This window comes from Bos indicus, chromosome 6 (genome assembly GCF_029378745.1).
Source record: "Bos indicus isolate NIAB-ARS_2022 breed Sahiwal x Tharparkar chromosome 6, NIAB-ARS_B.indTharparkar_mat_pri_1.0, whole genome shotgun sequence".
Lineage (NCBI taxonomy): Eukaryota > Metazoa > Chordata > Mammalia > Artiodactyla > Bovidae > Bos > Bos indicus.
The window spans coordinates 30,043,790-30,061,885 of NC_091765.1; the positions used below are offsets into that span (position 1 = coordinate 30,043,790).

An 18,096-nucleotide genomic window follows, 5' to 3' on the forward strand; every position below is an offset into this window, starting at 1 on the left:
GTGATACTTAACATGACCTCAGAAAGTTACTTCCTCAAGTTTGCAGATTTCATAGCATGGAACAGTGCTGTTCACGTTGCAGAACGAAAGTCAGGCCTGGCAGCCATCGAGGGATTCATACTAGGGATTTATCTGTTTCTCTTGTGCATCTTTAGGTGGAATGGTTGAAAAATGAAGACATCATCGATCCTGTTGAAGATCGGAATTTTTATATTACTATTGATCACAACCTCATCATCAAGCAGGCCCGCCTCTCAGATACTGCCAACTATACTTGTGTTGCCAAAAACATTGTCGCCAAGAGGAAAAGCACAACCGCAACTGTCATAGTCTATGGTGAGTGAACTTTGTGTGCCTCAATCTGGTTCAGGTCAAACTGCAGTCTCTCATTTTAGTGTTAGAATATCAAGTGAAGAGGGCCCTTCTCAGTCCCCATTGCAGCTCTCTTCCTGCTTCCCATATGGACAGTGAGGTTTCACTGCTTTTCTGATACTCATAGGAAACCTGGACTTGGAACTTCTAGCCCTTTGTCAGTTTATAGGACAGTAAAGGAAATCCACTGAGGGATCTAACACTGTAACAAGCATAAATGTCCTGAATTTCAAACTGAACTCAAGAATCCAGGAGGGTTCCCTGCTTCCCGAAGCCCTGCCCCGCCCTTCTCAGCCTGGACTACCAAGACCTAGAGGGAGTTCTGACATGAAGATACTTAAAGCAACCTTCTGCTCTTCTGTGGGCCTCAGGAGAGCGATTGCAAGACCTCAGGTAAACTGGAGCTGACATGTTCTCCAAACACATTGGAGCAGCTTTAACTGCCTGGAACTTGCTTTACACTCCATCAAGGACATCCAACATGAAGACAAGGCCTGCCATTGTCATACAGCCCTAGTCCTAACCCTGTAGCAAGCTGCAACATGATGACTTCTTCAGAGAGCTTCTCTTCCATTCTCTGGCCCTTTCCAATCCATCTCATCCCTAAGCTTAGCATTTCTCCAGAAGGACTAAATGATTCTGCACCCACTTTTGCCACTGCATGTGATGTTTTTATCTCCCTGTTTTAGCACTCAGAAGTTTTCTCATTTCACGAGTAGTTCCATCTGCCCAGTGAGGCTTTTAAGCTCCTTGGTGGACAAAGAGACAACTCTGTACATTTATGCTTCTTACAGTGTTAGATACACAGTAGATCTTTATATTCTTGGTGAGTTATTGTCTGAGAGGAAACTGAACAACCCTGAGAAATATTTTGAGGTTCTACCTCCACCAGAACGATAATGGCCACCACTTAGAAGGTAAGGGGGCTGTTCATGGCTCCTTTGGTGTTAAATGACACTTCAGGAGATTTGTCACTGCCAAGTACATGGCTCGTGGCACTTCCTGCAGGTCATACTACTTGGCTGGATGCATCCTCAGGCTGCAGGAGGTTACGAAAACAGAAACTACTGTGCCATTCAAAAGGCTGAATGTAGTGATGCTTTAATGCTGTCATTGTCATTACAGGACAGATGCATACTTCTTTTAAAAAAATCCTCTGAATACTCTGAAGTTCAATTTCCTTAAGTCACAGTGAAATGTTTCCCACTTTTTGTCTTTTTCTAGACTTTCTGAATGACTTAATAAACAGTGCTAGAAATGCAAAAAAATTAGGGTACATCACAGTTTGTACCAATTGTAAGTGATTAATGAGGGCAGACTCTTAAATAGATGTACTACATAGATGCAGCTCTCTTTTCCTATGTATAGCATGTTCTCATTATCCATAAGCACAGGCCAAACATTGTCTTTAGTAAGGATCAAACACAAGGAGCTAAAGCATTTTGAGTTTAGCAAACAGTGTGGCACTAGGGCTTGGGAGTCTTCTGTTCTAGGCCTAGTTCTGGCAGTAACTAGCCTACAGTCAGACACTTAAGCATTACAATACTCAGAGCACATACCTCCTTCCCCATAAAATAATGGAATAAATCTAGAATCTTCAAGACTGGTCTTCTTCTAAACGTTTATGATTATTAATTTCTCGTTAAAATCCTAGCAGAGCAGCACATGTATACTGTAACCCCAAATATCAGCTTGCCAGTATGTTGGTAAGAAATTTATACTGACAGTTCCACATTTGGAGTTTCGTCAAGGTGAGTGGGTTAAATTACTTTTGGAACACAAAACTCTGTCAAACGTCTGCATGAAAGAACATGTATTCTTATACAACAGAATAAGTTGTCCAAGGCTCATAGGTTGGGCTCACTAGAAGACCACAGAAAAACATATACATTTAACCAGTATTTCATTTTTGAGTCTGTTGTTAGTATCATTTTTAGACTGCAAGTATATATTCATTACAGAAAATTTGGGAAACAGAAAAACATCAAAGAAAAAACCTATAATCTTGTCATTTTGTCATCCAGAGATAGCTTTAAAAAAGATGGATATATATACTACTGATATTTTCTTAACATACATAAGATTTTAAAATAAGGGATCTAATTTTTTTTTTACTTAAAACATAATGTTGAAATATCCATGTATTATTAAATAGACTTCTACAGCATTATTTTTTAAAATGTGTTCTTTCATTTAAGTATAGTTGCATTACAGTGCTTTCCCTTTGGCAACCAGCAGTCTATTCTCTGTCCCTTATTCTGTGTCATATTTATTTTAGATTCAACCTATAAGTGATTTCATATGGTATTTGTCTTTTCTTTCTGACTTCACTTCACTTAGTATGATAATCTCTAGCTGCATCCATGTTGCTGCAAATGGCATTGTTTGTTCTTTTTACCACTTAGCAGTAGTCTACTGCATATGTATGCCTCATCTTTTTTACCCATTACCTATTGACAGGCGTTTGGGTTGTTTCCATGTCTTGGCTATTGTGAATGTGCTGCTGTGAACATAGGGGTGCACGCAGGCAGCATCATTTTTAATAGCGGCCTGGCAGCCAATCTCATGAACATAGTGTATTTACCATTTTCCTATTGTTTAATGTCCAAATTGTTCTCATTTATTTATCTTTATACAAAAAAATAAAGGTAAATCTTCATACAAAAGTTCTTATCTTGATACAGGAAAAAATAATTCTCCACTGAAAAATAGCCTATGTCTCTATATATAACACATTCATGATTATTACCTATTGCGTAAGATCCTAGAGAAGGAGATGATGGGCATGTGATGTCCCTATATAGGTTTCTGTTATCTGAGTAGCACACTTCTTTACCATCAAGAAGTAGATGCATATACTGTTTGTAGCATGTTTTAACCAGCAGAAAATAATTTTTGTTAGAAATTGCTTAATTATAGTAATTTCATGGACTCATATATTGAGATATGAGAATATATCAGTATTTTCTAGAGTGAAATCTCTAGAGGTTAAAAATAAACATAGTGCTAGACAATAAGTTTTATAATCGCATCTATACTGACAGGTCCATTGAACATCATAAATAGTCTTTATACACAAAGTATGTGTCAATTGCAGTTACATCAGCTAATTGCTGATCCATTCAAATAAATACTTAGTTGTAAATCCAGCTATCAAGACTTTTTTTAAAAAATAGATTCACTTATTAATGAAAATAAAAATTCTTGAAAGGTTATAAAGTTTATATATGCTAAAGATAAATAATCATCTATTATTAAGGAAAGGCTAAATGATTTTATCAGTTACCATGCCTCATAGCCACCTGCAGCCTTAGTACAAGGATATAAGCATATTATTTGAGATAAGTTGTCAAAAGTATCAATAATTTTTGGAGCTTTACTAGGTAGGGGGATGTTTTTTAAAACAACAGTGGCTAAGGAGAGGAGAACACAGTTCTATTTTCTGAGTAAGTAAATAGATATTGACAATTCATTTTATTTATCCCTGTGCTTAGATTTCAGTTTTGTAGTAGTAAAATTTTGAATGAAATTACATCCAAGGTCTCTTCCAGCTTTGAGGTTTTTAATTTTTTTATGGTCACTTGGGATACAACATTCTTGTTTATGTTTGATATGTGGTTTGTGCATCTCTGTGTGTATGCATGTACACTTAATTCATGTTTTATCATTTACTTCCAGTAAATGGTGGCTGGTCCACTTGGACAGAGTGGTCTGTGTGTAATAGCCGTTGCGGACGGGGGTATCAGAAGCGTACAAGGACCTGTACCAACCCAGCTCCGCTCAATGGTGGTGCCTTCTGTGAAGGGCAGAGTGTACAAAAGATAGCCTGTACCACGTTATGCCCAGGTAAATAAACCAGCATCCTCATTGCAAATGTATCCTCTCATTCTAGAAATATTTTAGGGTATATATACATAGGCTTATTCTAGACCTGAATGTGTGATAGATAGTATGTAAATCCATCATATCATCCAATGCCCACATTACTGGGAAATCACGACTTTTTCCCCAAAAGAGCACTTAACTTTAATAATTACATTAACATGCAAAATAGTATGAAAAACACACAGGAACATAATCCCTCTATATTACTCAACAAAACTGTTGGAGCCAAGTTTGCAGAATCTTATAATTCAAGGCATTTGAGCAGCATTGAAAGCCATACATTTAGGATAACAACCATTGATATTCAGAAAGTCAAGGAAATTAATTGGAACTGAAATTTAGAAACTGTTTGAGGTAAAGTACTCGATATTTGGTATCAGTTTATGGGCAAGGGCAAATAAAACATTTGGAATGAATTAAAAGGAAATCTAGGCTTTGTGACACATGAGCTAATAGATTTTGAAAATATGATGCAGTCACCTATTATCTATACATGTTCAGTTCAGTTGCTCAGTCCTGTCCAACTCTTTGTGACCCCATGGACTGCAGCATGCCAGGCTTCCCTGTGCATCACCCAACAGTCCATACATGAATACAGTAACATGTCTATATATGTCAGTCACCTCTTTTTGAGTTATTTGCAATGGTACCTATAACAGGATTGCATCCCTTTGCCTCTGAGCATCTTTCTGTGCTCTCTTATGTTGTCCGAAGCTCTTATCCTTTGGTAAATTGAAGTTAATATCTGCTGAAACCAAAACCTACTAAAATGTCTAATTATATAATATATTGAAAAATTAAGCTAAAATTATTATTAGTGTATTCCATTGGGGTAGTTATTGTCACTTTCATTATTTAGATACAAAGACTCCTCACTTGCCTTTATTTTGCCTAACTTTTGTCAGGTTCATTCTTTTTTTTTTTTTTTTTTTGCTTAGTCGTATTTTCTTTTTCTTTTTTTTTTAATTTCTTCAAATTTTTTTAGACTAAAAATGCCATTCTCTCAGAGACAGGTTAGAGAAATGAACTGGAGAGAAAACCATAATCTAAATTTTGTCATTCCTATGCTAATTTTCCAAGTATCAAAACAGTATCCCACACTGAACCCTTATAAGAGCTGTTATTTATGGAACACATTTTGACACTTAGCTAGGCTAAGAATTTCAATATTTTTTATCTTGTACTCTTCTATATTCTATCTACATACTGACTCCCACATTTAGAAATACACTAAGCATTTAGTTGAGCTTGCATGGTGGCTCAGTGGTAAAGAATCCACCTGCCAAGACAGGAGACACCAGTTCAATCCCTGGGTCAGGAAGATCCCTGGGAGTAGGGAACCCACTCTAGTATTCTTCCCTGGAAAATTCCATGGACAGAGGAGCTTTGCAGGCCACAGTCCATGGAGTCGCAAAGAGTCTAATATGACTGAGCACGCATGCATACATACAAGCATTTAGTTAAAATAGAAATGTGTGTTTGTGTGTGTACTTTGGGATGGTCTAGGTCAAAGCAAACGTCTTTTCTCCAGATAGTTGGGGGTTATTTATGTAGCTAACTCTGTACAGTTGAAATATTAATACTTTCATCATTTTTTCATGTGGGCATATTTATATCTCTGTATATTGTGCATAATACATATATTTACACAGTAATTTAAATATGACATCACAGAGATTCTCCAAACTATGCAGACTATTAAAATTGGTCTAATTTCTAGCAAGATGTAGGTATAACATATTATGTACAGTGCATGTTCAATAAATGATGTTTGCCATTGTCTTGCATTTATCCCTGGATAATTATTTATGGATTTCAGGGAAATTTTTTAAAAAATATAACTCTTATTTTGGTATTTTCTTCTTATTTATCTAAGAACCTTTAAAGAATGCATTTTAAAGTATCACCTTAGTGAAATTTACTATTTTCTCAAGTTAGGGTTTAAGTTGTGTGTTTGTTTTTTTTAAATAGAGTTATCTTAGCCCATTATCATTGAAATTTACTAATAAGTCAAGCACCAAAATTAAGAAGAAAGTGAGTCTATTCCAAATGATTGAATCACAGGAAAAAAATTAAGAATGTGCTTAAATATTATTTTAAAATAAAAATAGAAATGTGTACATCATCAAATAAAATAATGGAATGAAATAATCAAATAATAAATGGAAAACAGTCTTTTCAAGACGGCATTGCAGAAGATCTTAGCAGAATTAAGCAGCATGGATAAAAACTTAAAAAGAGTGTATAAGATGTAGATGATAGAGCGGTAAAGAGAGAGAGAGATAGATAAATGGGAATGTAGATGAATATATGGATAGGATGGAGGTGGGTGGGTGGATAGATGAATGGAAGGATTTTTTTCCCCACTCTCCTGACCTCTTTTCCTTAACCCCACAGAAGTTTACTGGCACTAATCACATGCACTATTCATGGGAATATTGGATCCATAAGGAGGTCCCCTAATTTTCAGTCCAAAACCTAAAATAGAAAAAGGGACACTGCTAGGATTTACCTTTATATAACTCCTGGTGACAACTTTGATTTCTGTGTGTCCCATTAAAGTTCCCGTGCATGGCCAGTGAAGAAATAGTCACAGACCTCTTGTAAGGAAAGTTTGCAGAATCCACAGAAAGTATGGAGAGCATGTGCTACTTCTAGCAGTTAAAATGAATGCAGCACTCCTTGGTGGGGCATTTTCTTCAGTGTTTGGTGTTTTGTTTCTACTTGAGCCCTGCCCCCTCTCTGCCTTCAGGAAGCTCCTTCTCTCTTTGACCTGTTGCTGTTTTTTTTTTTTTTTTTTTTTTGTGGCAGTGGATGGCAGGTGGACCTCGTGGAGCAAGTGGTCTACCTGCGGGACCGAGTGCACTCACTGGCGCAGGAGGGAGTGCACGGCACCAGCCCCCAAGAATGGAGGCAAGGACTGCGATGGCCTTGTCCTGCAGTCCAAGAACTGCACGGATGGGCTGTGCATGCAGAGTAAGTCTGTTTGAGACACAGGGGAGGTGTGTCTTAACCATTGGATTACTTTGAAGGAAAAAAAAAAAATCCCATGAATAACAACAAAAATGCACTACTAGGGCTCTCAAAATTGAAAAAAAAAAAAAAAAAAGGATCTCCCAGAAACCAGAATGAATAATAACTGTGTCCAGTTAACAAATGACACACACAGTATTGCTTTCCCATGAGCAAAAAGTGATTTAGTCATTTCCCTAGAGGGTCTGTCATTCTTTTCAGGGCAGGGAATTGCTGCTCGGTTGTATTAGAGTGCACAAAAGGGCACCCTAAACTCAGAGAGTCACACGGCTTCCAAAAAGTAAGCTATTTACTTCTAATTCATGGCTGTTACTGAACCAATGTCCATGAAGTTTAGAATACATGTATAAGGACAAGAAACATTTCTCCTGGTAGATTTACCAGTTTTCAAGTGTTAAGTGGGAATATCTTCACAAGCCCTTGAAATTGCTGGGTTTGTATTAAAATTATTATGTTTATCTAAAGGGAATCATGTTTATAAAACGTAAATTTTAAAATGGATGTAGAAGATTGGCTCAGGAATATAATAGATGCTATAAGCTAAGTATTCCACATTTTTTATGGCTTTGTTACTTAGATTTTCTTAATGAGATGGTGGTTTGATTTCCATACTTAAAATACTTTTCATACTTACTAAGGAGCCCTTAAATATATGAAATTAACCATCTTTTTTATGGGCATGAAGTAAGGTACTAAAAATTGTTCTGAAATCACACCTGTACAGTTGAATAAATCAAACAATGTGCTGTCTTTGGATCTTGGGTAATGGTGGCCAAATGTTGACATTTCTTATAACACGGTACAAATTGCTTGTGGAATACAAGCAAGCAAATGTATTTGTGTGGAAGTATTTGTATTTTTCATTTAAGAATAAGATATTTTCAGCACATTTATGAAATTCTGTTTATTTTCCAGAGTCTGTACTTACAGGGACCTTTAAAAAGCAACTTTACTTAAAATACAGATAGATAGGTAATAGCCTTGTGGACACAGAATATAAACCTAATGGGCCTCTTATTTTTCTGTCCATGGTGCGTGGTATTCTTTGAGAACAGGCTGCAGCTGAGTGTGAAGCATATTTTCTGGTTGTGATTTGAGGATGGCTACTGTGCCTCTCACTATTTGTACCAGAAACACAGAAGGAGAAGAATACAGCTATTTTACTAACTGTTTATCCAGAGATACAGAATTTGTTCCTCTAGGTGTTAGTTTGAGTTGAAGATTAAAATGAAAACATACCACACAAGTTGTTTTTAACATTTTTATAATTTAGTAGTATTCTTTTAGTGTAGAATGAATTAATTCATGTGATTGAAAAGTAACAATATTTGAAGTTTCTCTCTTGCTCACTCCCTTTCTCCCTTTCTCAGTATTATCCTTCAGCTTTGGGTGATTTAATGCCTTCTGCTTCCATTGTGCATATTTTAAAATTCCCAAAGTGACTGATTTAACAAGGAGTATAATGCTACAAGATGGAACGTTCGTCCTTTTATTAGTTACACACAATGACACATTCTAAATTATGACATATATCAAATACAAGCATGAAATACTCTTTTTGAAAAAATGTTATTCATTTATTTTTAGCTATGCTGATGCTGTGTGGGCTACTCTGTAGTTGTGTGCACAGCTTCTCATTGTGGTGACTTCTCCTGTTATGGAGCACAGGCTGTATGGCTTCATGGTTGTGGCACGTGGGACCAGTAGTTGCGGCTCCCAGGCTCTAGAGCACAGGCTCAGTAGTCGTGGCGCACGGGCTTAGCTGCCCTGTGCGATCTTCCAGGATCAGGGAGGGAACCCATGTCTCCTGCATTGACAGGCAGATTCTTTACCACTGAGCCACCAGAGAAGCCCACAAGTATGAAATGTTCAAGTTAAGAATTTCATGAAATAGCATCCCTTTGAAAGTGAAAGTGTTAGTCATTCAGTTGTGTCCATCTCTTTGCGACCCCATGGACTGTCACCTGCCAGTTTCCTCTGTCCCTAGAATTCTCCAGGCAAGAATACTGGAGTGGTCAGACATTCCCTTCTTCAGGGGATCTTCCTGACCCAGGCATCAAACTCAGGTCTCCCGCATTGCAGGCAGATTCTTTACCGTCTGAGCCATCAGGGAAGCCCAGCATCCCCTTAGCACCTAGCTTATTTCTTACAGAATTAATACAGTTTGTTCTAATGATTGGCTATGATGGATGGCATGAGGTGTGTGTATGTGTAAATAAGGAAGGCGAATGAAGCTACAAAAGTGGTTATTTGTTGTTTATTTCTTGGTCAAGACTCCTAGCAGACTGGAGCATTTGGGTGTTTGAATTAAAATCAGTCAGTTAAAAAGCTGCTTCCTTTTATAAATCTGATTTGCTATAGTAACAGTCCCTACTAAGTCAATAAGCTCTTTCCTCCTCCCTCTTGTATCTACTGTAGTACAAAAGATAATTGTAGTTTGTGCTGTTATCGATTTCCTCAGGGTAAAAACCTCAGATACAGTTGTGCTGTATAATTATAGTATTTTATAGTGAAAGTTATAGTTTCTATTTATAGTAAGCTGGGTGTTTCTGGCATAGCAATGCTGACAAAGTCTTGCAAAAAAAAAATGTCCTCATTTTGGAAAACAAATGGCTTCTAATAGTGAAAGTACCAAGCTTGTAAGAGGGACAAGTTCTGAATTAAGAAAAAGAATGGAGGGAAAAAAGATAGCTATAAAGCTGCAGTTAATAATTAGAAAATATCATTTAATGTTTGTTTACATTGAGACTTAGTGTCTTCAATGCATTGATAAATACCTGTTTATAAGTATTGCAGTATTATCTCAAAGCTAACCTGCTTACCATTGAATTAGGGAGGCAGTGCAACCTCTGAATGTACTAAAAATTGTCTACAAGTGATTTGGATATAAATGTAGATACACTGCTAGAAAGGAAGAATTCAGAGTTCCTGATGGATGTCAGTAGAATTCAGAGTTACATAGATAATATAGTGTAGTATATTTTAAAAGCCAGATTGGTACTTAAGAGCAATACAGTGTGAAATATATAGAAAATATTACTGTCAATGTTTATTCATTAATTTGTTCAAAATAATCATATTTGGACACATTTCTTCCTTAGCCATTCCCCTCATTATAAGCACCTTTAACTGAAAACATCTAGAAATATTGGATAAAATGTTTAAACTTAAAAGACATATAAACACATTTGGAGTGTGTGTAAGAGAGAGAGGATATCAAGTTCAAAAGAAAGAGAAATCCTCAAGTAACAGAAATGAACTCAGATCTAAATAAGTATCTGTATAAGTGGACACCAGAATAGCCAAGAGGGGCATTAGGCATGGATGTAGGTCCTGGGGATTGAGAGTTAGGTTTTTGGTTCTGAGGCTGAGTAGAAAGCAAGGAACCTGAACAAAGCTGGGTCTCATAACTGGCTTCCCCCACCATGAAAAATAACTCTAAATTTTTACCCATCAGCCCAGGAAAGCTACAGGAAAATTGATGGTACAGAAAAGACTAAGTCTTCATTTAAATAAAACTGCAGTCCTTTACTTAGTTCTGGATGTGAAGTCTAAGATACCATGCAGGGAGGAAAATGCAAAGTATGTGTAATTTATATAAGTAGTAAAACTTCTGGAGTACCAGCAGAGGTGAACAGTAAGCCATTTTCAGGAGTTTTTCCACAACCTAAGTGCATTGGTCTATAATAAAGATAACTTACTCCTGAAAATTAATTTATGATACAAGTTTTATATCACCCAAGGGAATAAATAGTTTGCTGCAAGGGGAAGTTGGCAACAATAAATAGGTGTGCCAGTACTTTAATAAATGGAGTCCTAGAACAATCTGAATGAGGCTGTAAAATAAATAACAATAAAAAGGTAAACTTTTTAAAAGGAATATAAACACAAGTGAAAGAATAGAATATTGTAAAAATGACAGAGATTTAGGAGAAAATCGAATGGAATGTGATCCATTGAGAGGTTAAAACTCAATGGAAGACTAAAAATCAGATCAGGATAAAATTAAAGGGAAAATTAGTAAACTGGAATGTAGATCTCATGACACTTTTCAGAAGACATGGAGAAAGGATAAAGTGAGTGATTATATAAAAGGTAGGTTAAAACACAGACTTCCCAGATGTAAAGAATTCAGCTGCCAATGCAGGAGACACAAGAGCCTTAGGTTCAATCGCTGGGTCAGGAAGATACCCTGGAGGAGGAAATGGCAACCCACACCAGTACTCTTGCCTGGAAAAATCCATGGACAGAGGAGCCTGTTCATAGGATTGCAAAGAATCAGACACACCTGGGCACATGTGTGCGCACACACTCACACACACACACCTTAAAACACATGGAATATAGAATGAGAAAGTCCCACAGTTACTACTCAAAAGCCATCCAGACATAGTGGTCGATACTGAAGTATAACATAGGAAAGAAAGTGAAAGGCTCCAGTCGTGTCCGGCTCTTTGTGATCCCATAGACTTAACAGTGCATGGAATTCTCCAGGCCAAAATACCAGAGTGGGCAGCCTCTCTCTTCTCCAGGGGATCTTCCCAACCCAGGGATCAAACCCAGGCCTCCCACATTGCAGGTGGATTCTTTACCAGCTGAGCCAAGTATATATTATACATGAGGTATATCCTCTTTAGGGCTTCCCCAGTGGCACTAGTGATAAAGAACCTGCCGGCCAAAGAGACAAAGTTTCCATCCCTGGGTCAGGAAGATCCTCTGGATGAGGGCATGGCAACCCGTTCCAGTTTTCTTGCCTGAGGAATCCCATGGACAGAGGAGCCTGGTGGGCTACAGTTCAATAGGGTTGCAAAGAGTGGGACGCATCTGACGCAACTTAGCACACACACACATATCCTCATTGGTCTGAAAAAAGTAGTTCTTACACTGGAGACACTACTTCCAAATTAAGAACTTATAGGAACTGATGTTATTTTACTGCTGCTGCTGCTAAGTCACTTCAGTCGTGTCCGACTCTGTGCGACCCCACAGACAGCTCCCCCGTCCCTGGGATTCTCCAGGCAAGAACTCTGGAGTGGGTTGCCATTTCCTTCTCCAATGCATGAAAGTGAAAAGTGAAAGTGAAGTTGCTCAGTCGTGTCCAGAGATCAAATTGACAACATCAGGTGGATCATGGAAAATGCAAGAGAGTTCCAGAAAAACATCTATTTCTGCTTTCTTGACTATGCCAAAGCCTTTGACTGTGTGGATCACAATAAACTGTGGAAAATTCTTCAAGAGATGGGAATACCAGACCACCTCACCTGCCTTTTGAGAATCCTGTATGCAGGTCAGGAAGCAACAGTTAGCACTGGACATGGAACAACAGACTGGTTCCAAATAGGAAAAGGAGTACATCAAGGCTGTATATTGTCACCCTACTTTATTAACTTATGTCAGGGAATATTTAACAGAAGGATTCCTACATGCTGTTTCTCATAAATCCTCTGTCCCTTATCAGTTTCTGGCAATAGAAATGAGTGGAACGGCACACAGCTCCCAGGACTGAGGTTGTAGGATGGGACATTTATGAATCTCCTTCAGTAAACATTCTCCTTATGACAAAACTGCTTAGTCTCGATCCTCTTTCTTGAGATATGGATTGTCTCCTGACCTTATGACCGTTGTTAATCTCTTGTTCCCTTGGTAACAGTTGCTGTACGTTTGGTTTTCTGATCTATATCATTGTTGAAAGGAATTCCTTGTACAACAGCCTATATATACTCCCAGAAAGATCATTAAAGCACCTTTGCTCAGAGGTTGGGTCCCTGTGTCTTTCTTTCTTTCGTTCTCTCTCTTTTTCATTTTCTTATCGTTGACTCCGGACCACCAGGTTCCGGTCCATTAAAGGACCACAACAAACTTATATTCAGAGTACATCAAGAGAAACTCTGGGCTGGAGGAAGCACAAGCTGGAATTAAATTGCTGGGAGAAATATCAATAACCTCAGATATGCAGATGACACCACTATTATGGCAGAAAGTGAAGAGGAACTAAAGAGCCTCTTGATGAAAGTGAAAGGGGAGAGTGAAAAACTTGGCTAAAACTCAACATTCAGAAAACTGAGATCATGGCATCTGGTCCCATCACTTCATGGCAAATAGATGGGAAAACAGTGGAAACAGTGTCAGACTTTATTTTTCTGGGCTCCAAAACCACTGCAGATGGTGACTGCAGCCATGAAATTAAAAGACGCTTACTCCTTGGAAGGAAAGTTATGACCAACCTAGATAGCATATTCAAAAGCAGAGACATTACTTTGTCAATAAAAGCCCATCTAGTCAAAGCTGTGCTTTTGCCAGTAGTCATGTATGGATGTGAGAGTTGGACTATAAAGAAAGGTGAGCACCGAAGAATTGATGCTTTTGAACTGTGGTGTTGGAGAAGACTCTTGAGAGTCCCTTGGACTGCAAGGAGATCCAACCAGTCCATCCTAAAGGAGATCAGTCCTGGGTGTTCATTGGAAGGTCTGATGTTGAAGCTGAAACTCCAGTACTTTGGCCACCTGATGCGAAGAGCTGACTCATTTGAAAAGACCCTGATGCTGGGAAAGATTGAGGGCAGAAGGAGAAGGGGAGGACAGAGGATGAGTTGGTTGGATGGCATCACCGACTCAATGGACGTAGGTTTAGGTAGATTCCGGGAGTTGGTGACGGACAGGGAGGCCTGGCGTGCTGCAGTTCAGGGGATTGCAAAGAGTTGGACTCGACTGAGTGAATGAACTGAACTCTTTACCTATTGAGCCATTAGGGAAGCCCTTAGTTGTCTTTCTGTTATTTCTAAGACTAAATGAGGGGCTTCCCTCATAGCTCAGTTGGTAAAGAATCCACCTGCAATGCAGGAGACCCCAGTTTGATTCCTGGGTCGGGAAGATCCACTGGAGAAGAGATAGACTACCCGCTGCATTATTCTTGGGCTTCCCTTGTGGCTCAGCTGGTAAAGAGTCCGCCTGCAATGAGAGAGACCTGGGTTCGATCCCTGGGTTGGGAAGATCCCCTGGGGAAGGGAACAACTACCCACTCCAGTATTCTGGCTTGGAGAATGCCATGGACTGTATAGTCCATGGGGTCACAAACAGTCAGACACGAATGAGCGACTTTCACTAAGACTATATATATGAAAGTAGCTTCTGGTTTTAGCACATAGTTTTGAGACAAGATTTATATAAAATGGTTCTGGAGAGAGAGAACACTATAGACCCAGAAGAAAAGAGGTACAAAAAAAAAAAAAAAAAGGCACTTATGACAGTCTCCAAAAATGTTGAGCCAATAAGCATATTTACCATTTATATTGAAATACAGTTGTATCCTGGAGAAGGAAATGCTATCCACTCCAATATTGTTGCCTGGAGAATTCCATGGACAGAAGTGCCTGGCAGATTAAAGTCCATGGGGTCGCAAAGAGTCAGACACGATTGAGCGACAAACACTACACACAGTTGTATAACCTAGACCTGATAACTTAACTTTTATAACCTTTATAATGATTTGTAGTAAGACCTACTTTGTCAACTTGGCATAAAATGGTTTAATCCATGCTTACTTTTTCCTTTTGAAAATAGCAGTCAAGGGAATATATATGTGACTTGATCCAGAAATGGTGCTTTATATATATTTATGAATACACTCTATTAGATTATTACATTGCTGCAGCTATTTCTATAGACTTTGGTTTTTAATCCTGTTTGAAGATTGGAGTCCCACACTGGGATATGTGAGAGTTCACATCTGAATTTATAAATACTCCTTCTTGCTGAAGAAGGTTTATGCCACAGCAGACAAATTAGAAATTGCAATTTACAAACAAGAACTGCCTGGAATTGTGTCTGCATCAGTGAACTTCCTGACTTTGGAAAATTAAAATGTTATGCAGTCTGCAAATTTAGCACTTTCTACTCATTAAAAAATTTACATGTCACCCTGCTCTTCCATTAATTCTCACATACAGAGGAAGTGGCAGAACTCTATGTGTAAATTGTAGTGTGGACTCACTGCATACCAGGGCCCCCAGAACCCCAGGGGGATTTAATGTATTTACTGTGAGGAAATCATTTACTTTGCAAATAGTCTGTTCTTGACTTTAGCACGATATGTTTATAACCACCATGGTAGGCATTTGAGAAGGTGCAAGTCAGTATCCAGTGAAATTCTTGTCAACACAGCAGTTTGATAGGAAAGTATAATTGTGAGTGTCAGACAGTGAGTGCTTTTATCTGTAGTTTGGAAGATGTTGATGTCATAGCTGTGTTTGTATAGTCTTTGATATGCATAGTGTCCCAGCTGGCAAATAAATATTCAGTCTGTGGACTGGCTGCCCAATACACTGCTTTGCTGTCGCTGGTATAATGAATGTGGTTTACTTTTGTTTTTTTCTTTTCTGGTAAAACATTTTCCTGCTTCTGAAAGTAGGGATGTGGTTAGGAGCTTTAGCCCGCAGAAACCTGATGGAAACCTATGGCACCCTGAACAGATTGGTGTGAGAGGACAAGCGCAAGGTCTTCAGCTTCAAGGATGCAAGGGAAACTCGAAGGGGATGGAGAAAGTTACAACCTTTCACAACTGCAGCAAAGCACGGACTTCTTCAGGACTACAGAGGGGCAGGGCCTGTGCTTTTGAGTGTTTCTTTTTGCCTAAAATTCCAGCTAGGGTGATGGATGCTAGGAATCAGCCTCTTTACTTCAGGACTTTTCATTACTTTTTCTATCAGATGTCTTTAACTACTATGGATTGCATTATCACTGCCTTTGGATTTAATAACTTACCCTTTTTCTGAGGGTGCATATCGGATAGAAAATACCAATTGACAACTCTTGGGCAGCTGATTTAGGAGTCTGATTTTGCTCAACTGTTTAGTTGAATTTCGGATATTTATTCATCGCCTTCTGTGGGTCATGAGATAAGGCTTCTACATCTGAGATGTTCATTCCCTGCTATTCATTTCAGAGGGGCGTGGCTGTCAGCTTTAGGAACAGGGCTGTGGATCAGTTAGTGAAGCATGGCAGACGGTCCTGGGAAGACTGGAGCACAAATTACCACGGCAATTTAGATAACTGACATCAGCGATAAGCAAATGTTCTTTTCAATTTTTGTTGTCATGTCCTAGGATTTATGTATTCATTTATTTGGAGTTCCTTAAGCTCCTGTCAATAAATAAACCCTCAGAAGAGTGGTAAATTATAATAAATGACCATGAGTGTCTTTGACAGACCTGACCTTTGACATCATTAGTGCAGTCTTGATGGGGTGGCTAGATAAGAGCCAACCTAAAAGGGAAAAAAAAAAAAAAATCTGGACATGTTTATTTAGAATGGTCCTTGAGGTTTTTAATAAGAATATTTGCATCAGAAGAAATGAAATTGGAATGAGAGAAATCAGGTATGTTGGCTTAGTGTAAGGTCACTGGCAGAAAGAAAGACCCAGGTAACCAGATCGAGAAGAGCGTAAAATCCATGGAGAACAGAAATTCTTCTAATGCTCGGATGGTAAAAATGAGGACAAATCTTCTGAAGTGGTCTGTTGTACTTCAGATAGATAAATTTGCTAAAACGGATCAAAAGCTTAATGATTTAAAAAACTTGGACTTTTACACAACACAATGCTTTTATAAACTAGAATTGCTACGTCATATTCATAACTTATATACTGTTCCCCATGTGAGCTGTGAACTATATCTCAATAATTATTTAATCCTAACCATATCATAAAATCTGTTTATTAAGGTTGTAAATGCAGGTCCATTCTGAAATATAATGAGTAACCTTGAAGGCAAGCAGGAATACTTCTAAAGGTGTTCCTTTAAAACTCTACCTGTCTCCCTTTGGCTACAAATTTGATAACTAATCTAAAGAAACAGTTAATTCCGAGACATCTATTGATATATACTTTCCTTTTATGTCTTCCTTAAATCTGGCTCAATCGTTCACAAACTTTGGAAAATGTAAAAATTACTGTATCATATATCTGTATATTTCTATATGTTTAGTTTAAAAGAGTTACAGATATAATTTTATTCACTTTCTACTTAAGGCCCTGGTATTAGTTGCTTCTAAATCCAATCTACTGTGTTAGATGTGGCAAAACTGAAGCAAAATTGACCTGTGTTCAATTTAATAGAACTCGAAAAGTACGGAAAATAATCTTATAAACAAATTCTGACATTCCCCTAATAATAGTTCTAACCTGGAAAGGAAGAAACTGAGGCATAAAATTGAAACAGCCCACCCAGTGCCCACAGGTTAGTGTGAGAGACAATATATGAACCCAAATCTGTCTAATTTTGAAATAAGCCTTTCTCCATGTGGTCTCTTGGAGGCAGAAAGCAAGAAGTTGTCAGCTTTTATTGTTTTAAAATGTGATTTTCTTCTTATGTGTAGTGTTCCTCCAGTTTTTTATGTTTATTCCTTTTTTTCTGTTATCAAAAATGTTGGCATCATTTTTTCAGAGAGACAATGTTTCTCTTTTAAATATTTACATTTATGGTAGGTTCTATGCCAAATACAAAGTGATTATCATACATTAACACCTGCATTATGCTAGCACAGCTCTCCAGTTACCTTAGAGTAGAGATGTCCAAGTTTGGAGAATATCTTTGCTTATCCTACACTTTAAACAAAAGACACTGTTTGGATATTGTTTTCTTTAAGGGTGAAAATCTCTGTTGTTCTAACTTGCTCATGACCATAACTGATAACATTTCAAATGGAGAGGTATTTTCTAGTCTAAATAATTAGCATTACTTCATTCAATAACTGAATTGCAAATTAAGCCATGAACATATCAAGCCCTTTTCTATTATTTCCTTGTCTATTC

At 38.0% G+C, this 18,096-nt stretch overlaps 1 protein-coding gene across 2 annotated transcripts in view; it reads left to right on the top strand.

Annotated features, from left to right (window-relative positions):
• UNC5C (unc-5 netrin receptor C) overlaps positions 1-18,096 on the top strand; it is a 426,767-nt gene that overhangs the window by 349,534 nt on the left and 59,137 nt on the right. For both annotated transcript variants that reach the window (XM_070790840.1, XM_070790841.1), the window contains exons 5-7: positions 156-336; positions 4,051-4,218; positions 7,069-7,233. In XM_070790840.1, coding sequence (XP_070646941.1) covers positions 156-336; positions 4,051-4,218; positions 7,069-7,233 — 514 coding nt within the window. The remainder of the gene's footprint in view (positions 1-155; positions 337-4,050; positions 4,219-7,068; positions 7,234-18,096) is intronic.